Source organism: Sinocyclocheilus grahami, unplaced genomic scaffold, assembly GCF_001515645.1.
Source record: "Sinocyclocheilus grahami isolate Dianchi unplaced genomic scaffold, SAMN03320097.WGS_v1.1 scaffold30.1, whole genome shotgun sequence".
Classification (NCBI taxonomy): Eukaryota; Metazoa; Chordata; class Actinopteri; order Cypriniformes; family Cyprinidae; genus Sinocyclocheilus; species Sinocyclocheilus grahami.
The window spans coordinates 1,562,586-1,581,747 of record NW_015505209.1 but is presented as its reverse complement, the minus strand read 5'-3'; the positions used below and the strand labels follow the sequence as shown (position 1 = coordinate 1,581,747).

Genomic DNA, 19,162 nt, shown 5'->3' with positions numbered 1-19,162 from the left:
AAAGTTTATCTGGGCGGAAACTACATTTTTACCTCAGACCTCACATGCGTTTTCTTCGTGTCAGTTGCCGCGAGTTCAAAAATGACCATGCGAAAGACGAGAAGGTGTGGGATTATTCTGAATTAGAAGGAAACTGAAAAGTTTTGTGTAAACTGTGTGATGTCAAATTGTCTTACAATAACTCTACTGGAGCGATGCGTAATCATATTCAATACAGGCACGTAGGCGTTAGCTTAGAGGCTGGCCGAAGCCAGCAAATGTCAATCATGTCATTCACTACAACCCGCAGCAGCGGCGATCCCGTCCGCACCGTCTGTTCCTCTAACGAACACCCACTTCGGTGGTGGTGCGGGATGTCCAAGCGCTTTCTGAAACTCTATCGGCTTGCTTTTCGTTATCTCTGCGTGCCTGCGACTTCAGTTCCTGCCGAGCGCGTTTTTTCAAGTGCAGGAATTTGATTGTTAATCGCCTCAGGTCCCGTCTTTCACCAGACCACGTGGATAATTTCACTGAACAAATAACGCATGGTCCAAGTAAAATGGGCATTGTTGCATTGCTTTGTTTTTAGACAATATACCTACACAAAGTATGTTTTTAAAAGCCGTTTTAATATTAAGAATTCTGTCAGGCTATTGATTGATTTTCCATTGTTCTGCATTTCCCAGCTGATTTGAATAAATAAGCTATGCTTTGACCGACATTGAGTGTATGCTCTTCTTTTTTTTTCTTTTTAACGACCGATCATTGAGGGATTTGACGGTGTGATTCATAGATTAAGTATTTCAAATATAGGCTATGCTACACGCACAGAGTTTTTTTTATTTCTTACCATCTTTTTTTTTTTTTTTGCTTTTAGACTAGTCGGATACAAAACTTTAGTTTAAACGACAGTCATATTAGTCGTCGCGCACATCCCTACGATATAGACCAAAACCACTTTTTGTACCAGACTGTAAACATTTTATTCTGCTGTAAAATTGGGCATTTTAACATGGGAGGTCTATGGGATTGACTCCCTTTTGGAGCCAGCCTCTAGCGGCCAGTCGATGAATTGCAGTTTTAGTCACTTCCGTCTTGGTTTCAAGAGAGAGAGCGGGAGGTTGCCGCTTGCTTAAAACACACAAAACGAAACACACCCGTCGCCACCTACAGACATAACCCCGCAAGCGCGGAAAAAGTGAATGAACGAATCGGCTGAACAAATCTTTTGGAGTCACAAGATTCGAGTCACCGGGATGAATCACAATCGTCTAATGACGCTGGGCGCGAGCCAGAATGACACGTGCTCACATTTCATAAGAAGCTCACGCGCCCTGATCTCTTAACTAAAATGTAACATTTGAACCTCACTGGTCGCACAAATTCTAAGGTTTATTACTTAACTTATAATAGAATTAAAAGCATATAGTGAAAATGTCAATGATCACATAAATGCACACAATTAATAAGGCAATAAAGTGTAATAAATACATACTTCATAACTGTACAATAATAATAAAGCACACAGACTGCAAAAAAAAAAAGTTTCAACAGACGTCCCTATATATTTAATATCTACGGTTTCTTCAAGCAAAAGAAATGGTCTTTATGGTCACCAACATGAAAATGGAACAAAGAGAAATTTCTCGACAAATTTGTGCGTTAAATTAATGTAAGCACTGGTAAAAGCAGCTTAGCATTACTTTCCAGCTGTGCTTCTTTCAGGGAGGATTTCCTACACACCAGCGCTGAACACCCCGCATGCGAAAGTGTGCTAACGGCTAGCATTCACTCTAAAAACCTGCAAACTCGATTTTGAGATCAGCAATAACGAGGCAACAAAGAATATAACTGAAGCACTCGAACGCTTACCTGAGATGTTTAGTATATATCCTAAGGTGCTCTATCCAGCAGTGACGGGAGCGCTGCGGGCTGTAGCTTAGCTTCGCTGGAGAGGAACTGTGATGGGTTGCCAAATATGATGCGTTTCACGAGAGAACCGACGTCACAACCCACCGCGCGCGAGGAAGCACGTTGCGTCGTGATAATCCTATGTAGCGTCAAAAGAATTGGTATCGCATCTGAGATATTCAGTGTATATTCGCCAGTGAGAGTTTGACGGGTTCTGGAAAGAGATCACAGTGTATGTGGACTATTTAAAAATCATCCCGGGTTATAGATTCTTCCTCAGAGTAGGATTTTGTCCATAATCCCTCAAGGGACAATGGTGCCTCTCAAATGTTACTGTAAAACCCAACAGCATTAAGAAGAATGTGGTAGTGGCGTATGTCAGTCCTTAAAATGTGTTGTAAGGAATAGATAAAAAAAAAGTTTAGGCTATGGCTAAAAGTGTGTGACCTGTGCTGGATAACCTGCATGAAATGGGGGCAGTTTACATTTGCAGACTGCAACTGATGGTTCTCAATATTTGCTAACGGCATGGCGCTTCCCTAAATATGAGCAAAATAATCCCGATTTATCCATTACATAGCCTGCAATTTTCTTGTCAATCTGAACCATTTTCAAGTCACTTAACACAACATGAATCAGCTTCCAGCGTAACTCTATTACAGGCTTTCACTGAAATGTAGCCTATATTTCTTTTTAAGCTTTTAGACGCCCCCCCCCCCTCCCTATTTTTACTGTTAAATACTGGTACAGAGGTTGTTAAAACCAAAGCTATGCTGGAAATCCACATAAAACAAAGAATTTCAGGGTTTTCTGGCTTCTCTTAACTGCTGTACTGTGGTTTACAATGGTTTCCAGGCAACAGGGCTCAAGGGACTCCTGTTGGATATAACAGAACAAAAGAATATTATATTTTACTAGAACTGTTGTGCTGGACTAAATTTGCATGGAACAATTGACAGTTGGGTTCAAACCAGTGGCGAGGCTAAGGGCCAGGTTGGCACTGGCCCACTCAGATTGACGGCTGGTCTACCCAATATAGGCCTATTTATATAGTCTGCGATAATATCATTGTTGTTTAAACTATGTGCGATTTGACGTTATCGAGTATATCACAAAAACATAACAAAACACATCTACAGAGCGCACGCATACATTACGTGATTTAGTCTACTGTAACGTTAACTATTGGGTTCAAACCAGTGGCGAGGCTAAGGGCCAGGTTGGCACTGGCCCACTCAGATTGACGGCTGGTCCACCCAATATAGGCCTATTTATATAGTCTGCGATAATATCATTGTTGTTTAAACTATGTGCGATTTGACGTTATCGAGTATATCACAAAAACATAACAAAACACATCTACAGAGCGCACGCATACATTACGTGATTTAGTCTACTGTAACGTTAACTAGGTTAATGCGCGCACGCGTTCTTTCACTGCATGATTCAGTCTATTAAAGTGCATTAAGAATAATAACCAAATTTAAGATATGGGGGCAGAACATTTATATATTTATATCATTTCATATAGTTAATCAATATCCCACGAAGAGTGCCGTTTCTTCCCCCAAAATCAGCATGATTACAAATGTGATATTGATTTTTACAACAGTTCAATAAACAATAATTAAGAGACTTACGTTTTAGACAGCATATTGCCTGTTTTTGCTCTATTTCGCCAACAAAAATAATTCCAAATTCCAAACACAGCCACAGCACTGTTTTGCGTCTCTGAGCAAAACGATGGTGTTTCGTTCCTGAATGAATCAACCGTTTAAATGATTTGGTTCAATCGCAATGACTCACTTATTGATAGTGACTTTCTGCCACCTACTTTTGATTTCACATTTAAAGTACCTTTTCTTTTTTAAATAATTTCAAACATCAGTTTTCAACGTTTTGTGTTTAAAATATAAAAATATTTAATATTTAACTGCAGGTGAAAGCCTATTCCATGTCCCTCAGAGCTGCATTAAACAGTGTGTAAATACATCTAAATGCCACTTTAGATGCAGCTTCTGTGTTTCCTCTGCATTGTAAAGATGGATTTTGTCAATACTGATTTAATTTGCTTGGTAACAGCCAAAATGTCTTATTATTCTAATTGACTGATTAAATGTAAAAATTTGACTCAAAAGGTGATGCACACTTTTCTAGAAAAAAAGGCCCATAAAAGGTAAAAATCAATTTAAACTTATTGAAAAAGATAAATTTCTATCACTGCTGTGAACTGATCACCACACAGAATGAAGAATATCAAAAACTTTAGAAGTCAGCTGTCCAGGGTGGTCCTTAAGATACCAGCACAAAAACACACTCAGGAAAATATGGTCTAATTATCGTTATTGATAAAATACCAGAAAATATCGAGATATAATTTTTTTGTCAATATAGCACACCCCTAGTAAAGAATAAGTAATAAGACCCCAGTGGATCAGTGTTGATCTTCCAGTTGTGTGCTTCTATTCTATGGCAAATGGTAAATGCAAGGACTGTCAATCTACTATGTTTCGTGAAGCTACAAAACAAAACGCAGCCCAAAAGTCGCATGTATAGCCAATACTGTTCACATGTATTTATGGGGTGCTGTGTGTACATTAATGAGGAAAAAAATTAACTTAAATGATTTTAGCAAATGGCTGCAATATAACAAAGAGTGAAAAATTTAAGGGGGTCTGAATACTCTGATATATAACATCCCATTTTCAAGTAAAGTCATATTTTTATTTTTAATTTATAGGCATATATTTTCAGCTCATATTTTTGAGGCACTGAGGTCCACCCTATTTCACAGGTCCACTCACTTGAAAATGTCTGGCCTCGCCACTGGTTCAAACAGCATATGAATGTATATCTTTCTCTCTCCCTCAGATTCTGTTTGTGGTGATTTGTGGCCTTGATTGAATAGACTGAACTTGCCAAGTCAATTTGTCTAAGATTCTTTTTGCAAGAAGAATTACTTCAGCCTTCAGCTTTTGTTCTCTGCAGACAAAAGCACAAATGTGTTGACAATTTTATGACAGGATATCCATCCTTGTTTGGTTTGGTGTCGCCAGTGGTGAGCTTCATACCATCATAGCTACAATTGTCTTTTGTATCAAGAAGAGCTTCCCTACTGTTTACTAGACCTCTGGTTTGTGTAAATTCTCTGACACAGGCAAGGCAGAGTGAATTGGCATGGTTGTTTTTTCAAACGCATCTAGTACATGAATTCACAAATCTTTCGAATGTCTAAAATGTGTGAAATCAAACTAGATAATAGACTTTAGTTTAACTGGTAGAGAATGGCAAGTTTAATAGGAATCTGCAAAATACACACATTAAACAAAAAGATTAAACAGAATACAACAAATAATGTCAATTTCCTTTCATAAATGTTTGGAATTGGTGAAATCCTCTTCAAAGATTTGAATTATGAGAGAAAGAATCTACTTAAACTCCCACTTAAATGAATGAATTAATTGCCTATAGTATCTTCATTCATCATTATTAATTGTATATTTGTTACATATTGAATGTGAGTGCACAATATTAGGTGAGAAAGAATCTACTTAAACTCCCACTTAAATGAATGAATTAATTGCCTATAGTATCTTCATTCTGTTTAATTATTAATTGTATATTTGTTACATATTGAATGTGAGTGCACAATATTAGGCGTAAAGTCTGAGAGTGCTAAAAATCCAACAGCTTCCAATAAACCTTTAGATTAAAAGGTCATTCTGGTCCTTGAGGGAAACATCATTGTCAATGGAGGAGCTTTTCTCCTTCAGCTGAATCACTAGTGGCTGTAAAATCTTTTTTCTGCTGATGCTCCTTGTAACCTACAGAAAAATGAGACAAACACATGCACAAAATATTTAAGTATTCTATTGTCAAATTGGATCCTTAATGTCAGTAGACTGAAAAACTATCACATAGAAAAGGTATAACATTTACAGTTAATTTATATAACATGCTAGATGCTTACCATGCAATCTTCTGTTCAACATGCCCTTTTCCTGTGTGAAGTTAATGAGTAACCACAGTACCCCATTTGTCAAAAAGACCACCCCTCCATCCCTTCTATAAATACCCTGATCTCAGTCTTTAACAGCAGAGGACACATCATGTCTGAATTATCCTACAGGACCTTTGTTGGTTTTCTCATCTTGTTGGGTTGTCTTGGAATGACCTTTGCTGTTCATGCTAGTGGTAAGAAAATTTTTAATTCATTTGTACATGAACAAGTCACAGATTAGTGACAAAGTTTTGTCCTGCCATACCCAGATGCAAAATGTGGATCTACTAAGGCAAGAGGTATCCTTGACCGTTCTTTGAGGGTTATTGGAGGATCAGAGGCCAGGCGAGGTTCCCATCCGTGGTTGGCACGTAACTTTTCAACCTTACAAATTGCATGATAAACTAATGCAATACTACAGTTTTTACATTCTAAAAGGCATTGAAGTATATGTCAGTATGAAAAATTCATTCAATTATCATCTACAGGTGTCTCTTAGGATCAGAGGATCGCATTTCTGTGCTGCAGCGATCTTGACAGACCACTGGCTTTTGACTGCTGCTCATTGCTTTGCAAGTGTATCCAAGTAGGTCCACTCAATTTAAACATGACTAATCCTAACTTTTGACTCGGTCAATGCTTCAGTGACTTTCTCTCAAATATAACTGCCTGCCTTAGGGACTTCCTGCACAAAATTGAGGCTGTAGCAGGTAATTTCAACCAAAGAAAAGTTGATAGAGGGGAGCAGAACTTCCAGGTAAAGACTGTAAAGTTCCAAGAAAAATATCAACACTCCTCTCCCATGAGCTACGACATCGCTTTGCTTGAGATCAAAGGACGCATTCACTTTGGCAAGTCATTCTGTGAGATTACCACAACTTATGTATTTATAGTTTTAGAATTATTTTTTAGAGATAAACATAATATGTGTTTTCTAGGTGATTTTATTAAGCCTGTTTGCCTGCCTTACCCTGGTGAGAGGTTTCCACCCAAGACCATGTGTGTTGTTGGTGGATGGGGTCGTATTACTGAGAGTGAGAAGTCATTTGAACAACACTGAAATAATTAATACTTGAGAGAAAGATCTAAAATTTCTCAAACCATTACTAGGATAAAGGTGAAGAGGTCTGTCTTTTCTTTAGAAGGGCCACTTTCTTCGGTTCTTCAGGAGGTGCAACTGAACCTGTTAGAGCAAAGCAAGTGCAGACATGTCCTACAAACACTAAGATCTGGACAGAAGACCTTCACAGTCCTGTGTGCTGGCCCAGACAGTGGAGGGAGAGATGCCTGCCAAGTAAGTTGACACTAAACATGTTCCCCCAACATTAACTCTGAATTACATTATTAACATCCCGGAAATTACTAACACCTATGAGACTGGTTCAGGTTGGCAAAGATGGCTTTGAGTTCCTCTCTGTCCTCATGTGCTCCAGGGGGATTCTGGGGGTCCCCTCCTCTGCCCCAGAGCAGATGGACGCTGGGTGGCTGTGGGAGTCACATCATGGGGAAAGGGTTGTGGTCGAAGCTGGAATAACAACAAGATCAAACCCTCATCCAGAAGAGGCTCACCTGGAGTATTCACTGATGTCTTAATGTTCCTGTCATGGATCAAGTCTAATCTTAGAAAAGGTGGGTAGGGTACTGTTGTCGAGTTAGAGCTTCTTACCTGCTTTCAATCTCGTAGGACTGGTAGTGGTTAATAATCGGGTTTAGTAACTGCACTGCACTTGAACAAGACACTTAACCCCAAGTTTCTGTAAGACACTGCAAGTCAATTTAAATAATGACTACTTGCCTATAGAACTCAACATAGGTGCAGACAGGTCTCTGTGCGGTGTACCTGATGGAGTTGTACCTGGAAGTGAAGGCATCATCAAAAATCCTGCTCACCCAGGTCAAAGCTACAACAACAATGAGTGAGTCACATCTGAACTATCTTAGATATTTGCAAACCAAAGGCAGCATTGGAAACTTTCACAGCAGTTTATCATTACATTTTTGCCATAGGATGTGTCTGTGGTCCATTCGAGTTGCCGCTGGAGAACATATACTACTGGAGTTCCTGGAGTTTGACCTGGAGAATGATACACAGTGCCACAGCGATCACCTGACTGTGTACGTGGATGAAGACAGGCAAATAGGTGGGAGAAACTATGACTTTGTTGTTGTTCTACCTTCTGTAAGTGGTTGTGAGGTTCTATGTTGCCTTGTGACCTTGTTCAACAGGTCGATTCTGTGGTGGTCAACCTCCACCTCCGGTTCTTATTGGTGGTTCCCACAGTATCACAGTGCAGTTTGTGTCTGATGTAAGCAGCACAGGTGCAGGATTTGCCATCCAATTCAGTGCTGTTGACAAGGACTACAGTTTTGGTGAGTTGAATCTGTCTGACTGATTTCTCTTGTTGTTGTGCACCCAACTCTGAAAAGCCTACAGTACAAAGTTCCTTGAATGTGACACAATAATGCTTGCAGAAATCTGAAGATTCAAGCCTGTTTGTTGACAGTGCAATGACAATGCAGGATGAGTTGTGCAGCTGTATAGTACCGACCATTATGCATTGCATGGATGGTTGGAACAGCATGCTTGCTTACTGTGCACTTGATTAGCATGCTTGCACAGGCCTGATGATGTTGTTTTCGAGCATTGCCTCATTTACATGTCTGTGTATCCATACAGTCCCGTTATTAAAACACATTCCACCCTAATTGTGCTCTCCTTAGCAGCACAGGTTGTGCCCAACTGATCTGTTGGTTTCATCATTTGGTCTGCAAGGTGTGTTCATTTCCCCAGTCAGGTTGAGAGGCAAACTAACTTTTCCCCAGTAGAATTCTGTTTTCGCACTACTGCCGATAGGCTCCTCAGAGAGCAGAGAGCTTATCTCAATGGGACCGTTTCCATAGTTACATGTCTGCCAGGGGGCCAACTACCAGTGGTAAGTTCGGAGAAGGTAAGAGCTAGGTTCAAATCACCACCCTGTTCCCCTCAGTATGACCCTTGCCAGACAGAAATGTGACACCATGCTGCAACGTCATTGGCCGGGCTCCATTCCACCAGTTTCTCCTTTTGTGTTTGTGCAGGGGCTGAATGTGGAACAGTGGTGCTGTTACAGCCCAAGGGGGCTGTGTGGAGCCCCGGCTACCCGCAAGCCTACAGCAACAACACTCTTTGCCGCTGGGTCATCTATGCCCCAGAGGGCCATATAGTCAAGGTAAAAACAACTCTTAAGCTCTTGTGTTGGCCCAGTCATTGCCTGGTGTCTCCTCTGTCCAGTCGTGACCTGTCTGTCCAGTCATGAATGCATTCATGCAGTGAGATTGGGAGCTCTGATCGGTTTCACTGCAAGAGAGAATGTGATACTCAATTAGACTCCAAAGAGCGACACCATGACGTCACTGCAGTCATGTAACGCTGGTTGTTTCCTGCTGTTTACAAAGTGCAATGTAAACTGTTTCAAATTAAGAACCTTTCAGATTTTTTATTTAACTAAATGATACAGTTATGGCAGAAAACCAAACTTGGCTATACTATGTGCATAATCATATCACTCTGTTTGCTAAATGCTAACACGCTGATTATAATAGAATAACTTCGCTATGTGCCTTAAAGCTGGACTTTGATGACTTTGACCTTGAGGAGTCAGAGAACTGCAAATATGATTCACTCACAGTGTTTGGAGACATTGATGGCAAGGATGAAATAGGTAAAGTACAAAACAAGATTTGATTTTCTTATATGAAATATTGTTACAATCTGAAATAACGGTTTTCTATTTGGATAAACAGTACTTAAAATGTAAGAAATATTTCTTATTGTTATCAATTTTGAAAACAGTTCTGCTGCTTAATATTTTTATGGAAACCGTGATACTTTTTTTTCAGGATTCTTTGAACAGCATTTAAAGGGATAGTTCACCCAAAAATGAAAATGACCTCATAATTTACTCACCCTCAAACCACCCTAGTTGTAAATTACTTTCTTCTTTCAGACGAATACAATCAGAGTTGTATTAAAAAAATGTCCTGGCTCTTCCAAGCTTTATAATGGCAGTGAACGGTGGTCGAGATTTTCTAGCAAAATAAAGTGCGTCCATCCATCATAAAAAGTACTCCACATGGCTCCAGGGGGTTAATAAAGGCCTTCTGTTGTAAATCAATGTGTTTGTGTAAGAAAAATATCCATATTTAAAACTTTATAAACCGTAATCTTTAGCTTTCGCTAACTGTTGTATGTGTTCATGAGAGAGTGGCGTACCAGCGGATGAGGAACGCTTGAGGGTGAGTAATTCATGGGGTATTTTTCTATCCCTTTAAAGATTTTGCACTGCACCATTATGGGAAATGTAGTCTTCAAGTGTTCTGCTCTTTTAATTTTTGTGTTTTAAGTGATTGTATGTGGCGCGAGCATCCCTCCAGCTGTTCTCAGCTACGGTCGCATAATGCTTCTACAGTTTAGCACAGACAACACCATCTCCACCCATGGTTTCAACGCCTCCTTTTCTTTTATCAGCGAAAAAGGTGAGAGTTGACCAAACCTGACCCACATGTGACCCACATGTATAAATAGTATGCCTCAGCATAAACACGCGAGCCAGCCTAAAAATATTTATACTTCCTCTGAAAGGTCAACAGTAAAGTTAAAATCACATTGCTGTCTATGCACATTTATACATACTTTACTTTAAAAAACTTAATAAAAAAAAAAACTTAAAATAAAGGTTATTTGATATTATGTTATGTATGATATTATACATTATGTGTACAAAATATAAAATTCAAGATTTTTTTCAAAAATGTCTCAAATTCATATAAATGTTTAAATTGAACTTTTCGCTTGATTGTTATGTTAGTAATATAATTTATAATTAAAATATTTATATTCAATTAGAAGAGGTCATACCTAACCGTTGGACACCACAAAAATATATTATCATTTTTTTATATTTTACATAAAAACCCATTCTGCAACAAAGACACAATGAATACTGCTTATACAGGACCCAACATACTAAATCTTTCTTTGACACCACTGAGTTTGTAACCAAAGACTTCTGAAGTGTGAAATGATGAAAAAAATGATTTTGTCATCACAGATCTCAGCGAGTCGGCGTTTGAAAATCAGGGGGAGGAAGCAGATGATGACAGCAGAGTTATCTCACCACATTTGCAGGCTGGTTTGTGCTGCACACACGCTTGCTTTTGTCCTTTCTGCTGTCCACAGTCACATCAACTTTTTTGTTGAGCTCTAAAAGAGACTCCTTGTCTCAGAGGGCCTTTAGAATGCGTGGAATCCAGCTGGAGTCAGAAAATGTGTAAAATAAGGCAACACACACATATTGAGTCACAAATGAGAATGTGTTTATCTCTGAACAGATTGTGAATGTGTATTTGGTTTTTACCTCAAGCATTCAAGCACATGTTCCACTGAATTCTCAGCTCCGTATGGAATGCCTGACATCTTTGCTACCTCTGGACTGGAAGCCCCAAGGACAACAGAGGATGATGGGAAACTGTCGTGGCACGTGAGCATTAGTTTGGGTGCAGGTTATGAATGCAGTGGGGCGATCATCCAGTTGCAATGGATCCTTACTGAAGCACACTGTGTCTATAACCTGTGAGCAACAAACATGCAAGACATTTTCAAAAAATTACCATTGGAAAAAGACATTCAAACTTATTCAAAACAGTGTAGTACCTTTTTTATGATGATTGATTTCTTTGTAGGGAAGAACGACACTTGAGACTTTTATCAGTGACAGCAGGAGGCTCAAAGAAACAGGTGAGATGGACACCGACAGGAAGAACAAGAAAATTGGATGGAATGGAAAGATTTAGATTTGGGATCAAATTCATTCATCTTGTGTCTTAAAGGGATAGTTCACCCAAAATTGACTACAGAATTTTCATTTTTGGGTGAACTATTACTTTAACACAAATATCTCTTTCTCAGATCTATGACGTGATTGGAGTACTCATACACCCTCATTACAGCCCATTCTCTCTCGACTACAATGTGGCTTTGCTTAAGCTGAGCTCTCTGTTAAATCTCAGTGAAAGTACGCAGCCTGTCTGTCTACCCTCTGCTGGACAGGAAATCCCACCCTCCATCCATTGCTGGGCTCCGGCGTGGACCAGCCAAATGTGTACGTCACCCATCTGCCTTCACAAGTTGACCATTGTGATGGTTACACAATAGTCTGGCTGATATCTGTGTGTGTGCAAACATGACATTTCATGACTACTTGTTGAATAAATTGAAAGCTGACATAGTGTTGAACTTGAATGATCTTGAATGTCACTTGAGCAACTTTCCTAAAGCATCATTTTAATTTCCCTGTTGCACAATTTGAGCTTTAGGTGAATGTTATGCACTCTTTTTAGCAGGACCTGTACGGCTAAAAATATCAGTGCTGGAACGAGCGGTGTGTGAACAACGCCACAGAACTAGATTGACACCTACTATGCTATGTGCTGGACTGAGCAGTGGAGAATCATGCATGGTGAGCAACTGTACACTACACTAAACACTCACCGTTTACTACAAGGAAATGTAATTGAAGAAATGCTGACCTCTAGTGGGTACGTTTGGTAATGATTCTTAAAACACATACTCAAGTTACTTAAAGGGATATTTCATCCAAAAAATTTAAGTTCTGTCATTAATTACGCACCCTAATGTCATTCCAAACCCGTGAGAGCTTTGTTCATCTTCAGAACACAAATTAATATATTTTTGATGAAATTCAAGAGCTTACTGACCCTGCATAGACAGCAACAGAACAGACACATTAAAGGCCCAGAAAGGTAGTAAGGACATCGTTAAGTGAAGTGACATGTGGCCAAGTATGGTGACATACTCGGAATTAGTGCTCTGCATTTATCCCATCCAAAGTGCACACACACAGCAGTGAACACACACACACACCGTGAACACACACCCGGAGCAGTGGGCAGCCATTTTTTGCTGCGGCGCCTGGGGAGCAGTTGGGGGTTCGGTGCCTTGCTCAAGGGCACCTCAGTCGTGGTAATCAATGTAATCAATAACATGACAGATGTAGCACATCCGCATTACATTCATGCTATACAGAACATACTTTCCTAGCTGTTGCGGAGTAATTACATATTCAACAGAAGTACCTACTTGGAGAGAGATGTGATTTCAGTTGCAACCTATGGCTTTTTTTGATGTAACAACAAAAGGAGATGTTAAACAGCACAAGCTCCAAAAAGGACAAAAAAATAATGATGATATTTTAGGTCATTAATTGCCAATTTGCTAATGAGCATCATTGTTACTATACCACGCTCAAAAATAGAGAAGATATTTTGAAGCCTGTTGAAGACTCAACAAAGACATTTTGGAATGGCATGAGGGTGAGTAAATAATCGCAGAATTCATTTTTTGGGTGAGCAATTCATTTGAAGTCACTGTTGCAAATGCAAATTTCGGTGAATAGTAGCTTACATTTGGTTCTTTTCTCTGGAATACTGTCTTGCTCTAGACTCACTGGACTGCTGGACCTCTCGTTTGTCTAACAAACACATCTGGTGTTGTTCTGATGGGAGTGAAGGGTCGGGGAGAACCGTGTGGTGGAATCCAGAAGTGTGCGGTATATTCCTCAGTACCAGCCATTATGCACTGGATCTCACAGCATTTAAACATGGAGTGAAAACCTCACATATTAACATAACAACCATTTAAAGGGGTCATATGATGCTATTTTAAAGATCATTATTTTGTGTATTTGGTGTAACAGAATATGTTGACATGCTTTAATGTTCAAAAAACACATTATTTTTCAAATACTGTACATTTTTGTAGGTCCTCTATGCCCCGCCTCTCTCAAACGCTCGTTTTCTACAAAGCCCCTCCTTCCGACAAGCACAGTCTGCTCTGACTGGCCAGCTGACCCAGTGAATTGTGATTGGCCGAACACCACAAGCACGCGTTGGAAATGTAAGGCCTGTTTCCATAATCGCGAGCTTCAGCTTTCAACATAAATGTTAAGACAGTACAGAATGTCCTTAGTTTTACCATCAGTTCAAGCCCGAAAGGGGAACAGAGTCACGTGACAGACACAGTGATTATGCTCGTATGTTTTTGCAGTACACAAGCCACTGTGATGTGACCCCTTCTCTCTCTCACGCACACGCACACACACACACACACACACACAACGCGATACTCTAGTCTACACGGCCCAAAACTCCACTTTTGAACAGTCAATAGCAAATACGGGGAACAGAGTCACGTGACAGACACAGTGATTATGCTCGTATGTATTTGCAGTACACAAGCCACTGTGATGTGACCCCTTCTCTCTCTCAACATTTGGGCTGCAGTATGCAAATATTTCCACATCGTGACATAGAGATGTGGGGGCGTGTTTGAATGAGGCGTCTGGATCAGCCTTCTCTTTTAGATAGAATAAATCCTTTTGTGGGAGACTTTGAGCTTTGTAACTCTGCAGATCTTATACATGCACAAATAGCTACATAACACACTAAAGAAAAGGAAAAATAGAAATCGCATTATATGACCCCTTTAACATAAATCGTCAGTTGTGAGGTATACATTTGTTGTTTACTTACTAGCATATGTATTTCTTGTTCAGAAAAAAAAAATCAGTATATTTTTTGTTAAATCTTTCTTTCTAAAGTATTCTGAAACATAATTTTTTTAAACCAAGATCACCTTTGCTAACTCGAATAAAACATTTTAAATCTTCAAAAATGTCAGGCATTTCTGTTCCTACTCTAATGGCGAATGCCTAAGGTACTGTACTTGAGGGCTTTCCTTGACCCATCCCTCTGAATGTGTTGTCATGCAGTGGAGTGATCCCACACCATTCACACAGATACATGAACAACCATAGGCAGTGCTCTGTCACAGCCTGCTCATTTGAATATTATATTCCTATTGGTTGGGGCCACTGCGAGGCCTACTCCAATTGGCTGCATTTCATTAACTCCATACTCTTCTACTATCAACTGGCCTTAGTGCAAAGGTTGGAATACAGCAAAGAAATGAACCATGAACAAATTCTACCTCACATACGCTGAACCCTGACCATACCAACGGATGCAGTACAGGAAAAAGACTGCAGCATGGATCAAGTTCTAGTGAGTAATTTATTTCTCCCTTTTTAAATTTTCTGCACTTTCACAAATTCGCTGCTTTGCAAAAAGCAATTAGCACCTTCCCTTTCCTCCCTGTCAGTTTCACAGTTGTCTGTTGATTTTATTCTGAATGTTCGAATGACAGCAGTGGAAAGAAGGTGAGAAGTAATTACAGACATATGCAGGTTATCAACTCAATGTTGAATGTAGCACAATATGCCAATAGTTTATAAGTGTTAGTTGTTCTGTATACTGTCAAATGTTTAAACACACCTACTCTGTTATTATGACTATTTTCACATTTTAGAATAATAGTTAAGTCATCAAAACAAATGCAAGCATGGGAGTTATGTGAACTCGTGCAATAAAAACAAAAGAAAAAGTAATGTCGATTATATATTATTATTATTCAAGTTCATATACATTTTAAAACTAGTTTATATATATTACACATGTATATTTGAACTACATTTTGTCTACAAAACTATAGAATAATTCTATATTTAGAATACAGAATAATAAATAATAGTTAAGTCATTAAAATATTGCAAGTATGGGAGTTATGTAGTGTTGAAATGTTAGATAATGAAATTATATTAAATAATACATAAATTTAACACTCTAGTTCCTTTCCTGAAAAGAAAGATATGCATTTATAATTAAAATGTTTAGTATAATTAAACTTTAAATTGTTATTTATAATTGTTATCATTTAGTTGTAACGTGTTTAACATGTACTTTGCAGACAGTACCTGTGCTAATCGGGATATCTATAGTGGTGATCACGGTCCTCTTCCTCCTCCTAAAACCAGGAGGCTCCAATGGAGGCCGAAAGCAGAGCAAGTTTCCCAAAACCTTGCAGGATCCCAATGTGAAATATCCATTGCCACTCATAGAAAAAGAGGTCAGTCAGAATTTAAATGCGAACAGAGAGTTCTCCTGCAAAGGAAAGCACGAATATTACTGCAACTCAACTGAACTACTTGCATTTGCTTTGCAACAGGAAATCACTCATGACACGAAAAAATTCCGGTTTGGTCTTCCGTCCTCTTCTCACGTTCTTGGTCTCCCTCTTGGTAGGACATTGCGCTATATACCTTTATCACGTCAGCAGAATCACCTGACCTTGAAATCTGACAACAGTCTAATTTCACAGTATCACCTGAGTTTCACTCATTTTCTAAGGCGGATCTTGTATTCTGTGTCACAGGTCAGCATGTTTACCTGTCTGCAAAGGTGAATGGGAATCTGGTTATTCGTGCATACACACCTGTGTCCAGCGATGAGGACCAGGGATACGTTGATCTAGTTGTAAAGGTGCGCTGCAATACATTTTGTAGTTGCAAATGACTGGTTATGTTTTATAGTTGGCTATTACTTCATACGTTTAAAAAAAAAAAAAAAAAATCCCTTTCTTTAATATCTTACGTCAGGTCTACTATAAAAATACTCATCCAAACTATCCCGATGGAGGCAAGATGTCTCAGTACTTGAATGATATGAAGACTGGAGACACCATTGACTTTAGGGGTCCAAATGGATTACTGGTATACAATGGAAATGGTAAGGAAAAATACAATATAATAGCCTAACATAATACTCACATAACACTGTTTGTATGATGCAATGTATTCAGTCACTAGAGGGCGATGTCTTATTATTTTAAGATTGCTATAACAAATGCATGACCTGCACACACGATGCATTTTAAAATATTTAAATGCTGCAGATGCTGAATATATTTCCTTACTGACATTTACAGGGCAGTTTGCTATTCGACCTGATAAAAAATCTGAACCCAAAGTGCGGAAGTTCAGACACGTGGGCATGATTGCTGGAGGAACAGGTAATGATGCACATATTTTGAACGGGCTCCAAAGTATTCTTAGTAGGTTTCCAGGCGTTGCTGCCAAGATAATTCATCAAAATATGTATTAATTGAAGGTGACACGTTCATTCTTTCAGGCATCACTCCAATGCTGCAGCTGATCAGGAGTACAACCGCAGATCCTGCTGATAACACCAAGTGCTCCCTTATATTTGCCAACCAGGTCAGTCACATTTATGACGAAATATTCATTAAGCAAACAAATTCATTCTTTCAGGCATCACTCCAATGCTGCAGCTGATCAGGAGTATAACCGCAGATCCTGCTGATAACACCAAGTGCTCCCTTATATTTGCCAACCAGGTCAGTCACATTTATGACGAAATATTCATTAAGCAAACAAATAAATAAATAAGCAATTCAATACTGTAAAAAGAGATCAATATGCGTATGGAGATTAAACACGGCAAACAATATGTTTTTGACAATGAAATTAGGGGCCTAATGTGACATAGGCCTAATGTGGCTAAGTAAACCGTTTTAAAAATATAACATAAAACCCGAAGTAGTGTGGTAAATTAGCTATTCACTTGCATACATTTTTCGCCTTCAAAGAAAATAGTTCCAACGGTAGTCAAAGCTTTACCAACGTACCGGCGGAAAGCAGGACTGGACTGGAGTCAGTTAGTGAGTGGAGCGGAGTGATAGAGATAGCGCTGCATACCCTCTCTGTCGAGATCCGTTCCGGGTTTTCTGTTTTCACTTTCCCCGCTCCAAGTAAGCAGGGAGCGAAATAAAACGTTGACGCTCACGCTTGTAACTTTGAAAAACTCGTTCCATACTACAAGACAAAACCCCACGCAGCTCCACACGGGAGAAAATACTCACGCTCTGACTTCAATAAAACTCGCTCTTTTCGTAAGACATGCATACCCTCTCTGTCGAGATCCGTTCCGGGTTTTCTGTTTTCACTTTCCCCGCTCCAAGTAAGCAGGGAGCGAAATAAAACGTTGACGCTCACGCTTGTAACTTTGAAAAACTCGTTCCATACTACAAGACAAAACCCCACGCAGCTCCACTTGCACGGGAGAAAATACTCACGCTCTGACTTCAATAAAACTCGCTCTTTTCGTAAGACAAACTACGAACTGCTCGCATAGTCTTCACTGAAATACCGTGAAGACAAGCGGAGTGATACAACAGTGAACTACTGCTACAACAACCGCTTGACCAATCAAATCAAATTGAACAAATTGTTCTATAAAAGTAGATTAATTTATTTTAGTAACAATAATTAAATGTTTCCCCCTTGTTTTAATCAATTACTCATTGATTTAAAATTGTTATATTTTTGCCTAAACACAAAAACATTTCCAACGGAATAAGCAAAATAAACAATTCAGATATTTTCTCAACACAAGTCTCAACATCTCACACAAATAAACATCTTGATAGATTTCTCTGAAAACAAGACTTAATATCTTATGTCATTTGTATGTGGTTTTTAATTATAGTGGAGCATATAAGTATAAATATAATTTTCCATTAATAATAATAAAAAAAATATACAAAGTTTTATAGGAATGATGGATCCTCTAAATAAAAAAATAAATACAATTTAAACTTTTGAATTTTGCTGAGATTTATTCACACTTAATAAACATCAGACCACCTCATGTTTGTCAGCTGTGCTCTAAGAAAGTGTGTTTCACAGACTGAGAAGGACATATTGTTACGCAAAGAGCTGGATGAAGTTCATAGAAATCACCCCGATAAACTCAATCTGTGGTGCACACTGGACAAGCCCTCTGAAGGTACAGTTCATATGATATAAATATCTAGATGAATACCAATAATGATCATTTGACTGCTCTGCAGTAAAGATGACTGTGAAGGTTTTCTGTCTATGTTCTTGTGACAGGGTGGAAATACAGCAAAGGGTTTGTTGATGCTGACATGATAAAAGACCATCTCCCGCCTCCGGCCAGTGATGTGCTCATCGTGATGTGTGGTCCACCCCCCATGATCCAGTACGCGTGTCTGCCAAACCTCGACAAGCTGGGCTACAAAATAGAGAATACTTTTGCATACTAATCTCCTGCCAATGATATTGCACAAACAAATTCTCTGATAATTTGTAAAAGGTGGTTTACATCTTGTTAAACATGTCAAATTGTTGCCAGATGTAGGTTTAAAAATTGATTTTTGTTAAACCCATTTGGTTTTGTTTGTGGTAAATTATCTCAGGAAAAAAAAAAGAGGAAAACACCTTCTGAATTAAATACATTTTTCATTTCTTACAAACCTCAGAATATTTTATTAGATTT

General features: G+C 38.9%; 3 protein-coding genes and 1 long non-coding RNA gene across 5 annotated transcripts in view; 3 read left to right on the top strand and 1 right to left on the bottom strand.

Annotated features, from left to right (window-relative positions):
- LOC107573068 (fatty acyl-CoA reductase 1-like) overlaps positions 1-1,967 on the bottom strand; it is a 41,624-nt gene extending 39,657 nt beyond the window's left edge. Inside the window, exon 1 of the mRNA XM_016259510.1 lies at positions 1,852-1,967. The gene's annotated coding sequence lies outside the window, so the exon portion shown is untranslated. The remainder of the gene's footprint in view (positions 1-1,851) is intronic.
- Positions 1,968-6,036: 4,069 nt separating this feature from the next.
- LOC107572453 (uncharacterized) lies at positions 6,037-6,723 on the top strand. Its single transcript, XR_001607347.1, has 3 exons — positions 6,037-6,084; positions 6,160-6,476; positions 6,569-6,723. It is a non-coding gene; the product is annotated as an uncharacterized lncRNA (long non-coding RNA).
- Positions 6,724-6,887: 164 nt separating this feature from the next.
- LOC107573059 (ovochymase-2) lies at positions 6,888-13,644 on the top strand. Its single transcript, XM_016259499.1, has 15 exons — positions 6,888-6,924; positions 7,033-7,184; positions 7,324-7,519; positions 7,704-7,806; positions 7,898-8,031; positions 8,117-8,260; positions 8,969-9,099; positions 9,498-9,591; positions 10,274-10,405; positions 10,981-11,061; positions 11,324-11,501; positions 11,612-11,666; positions 11,838-12,030; positions 12,269-12,387; positions 13,390-13,644. Exons 1-15 carry the CDS (start codon positions 6,888-6,890, stop codon positions 13,555-13,557), a joined length of 1,917 nt encoding a protein of 638 aa, XP_016114985.1. The 3' UTR covers positions 13,558-13,644.
- A 1,229-nt stretch (positions 13,645-14,873) lies between these two features.
- On the top strand, positions 14,874-19,086 carry cyb5r2 (cytochrome b5 reductase 2). 2 transcript variants are annotated; one of them, XM_016258854.1, is made up of 9 exons: positions 14,874-15,010; positions 15,753-15,911; positions 16,011-16,083; positions 16,218-16,324; positions 16,441-16,570; positions 16,770-16,853; positions 17,113-17,198; positions 18,550-18,649; positions 18,757-19,086. In XM_016258854.1, the coding sequence occupies exons 1-9, from the start codon at positions 14,996-14,998 to the stop codon at positions 18,927-18,929; spliced, it is 927 nt and encodes a 308-aa protein (XP_016114340.1). In that variant the 5' UTR covers positions 14,874-14,995; the 3' UTR covers positions 18,930-19,086. The 2 variants fall into 2 exon arrangements, with proteins under 2 accessions (XP_016114340.1, XP_016114346.1); XM_016258860.1 differs by lacking the exon at positions 17,113-17,198 and adding an exon at positions 16,973-17,058.
- The last annotated feature ends 76 nt before the right edge of the window (positions 19,087-19,162 follow it).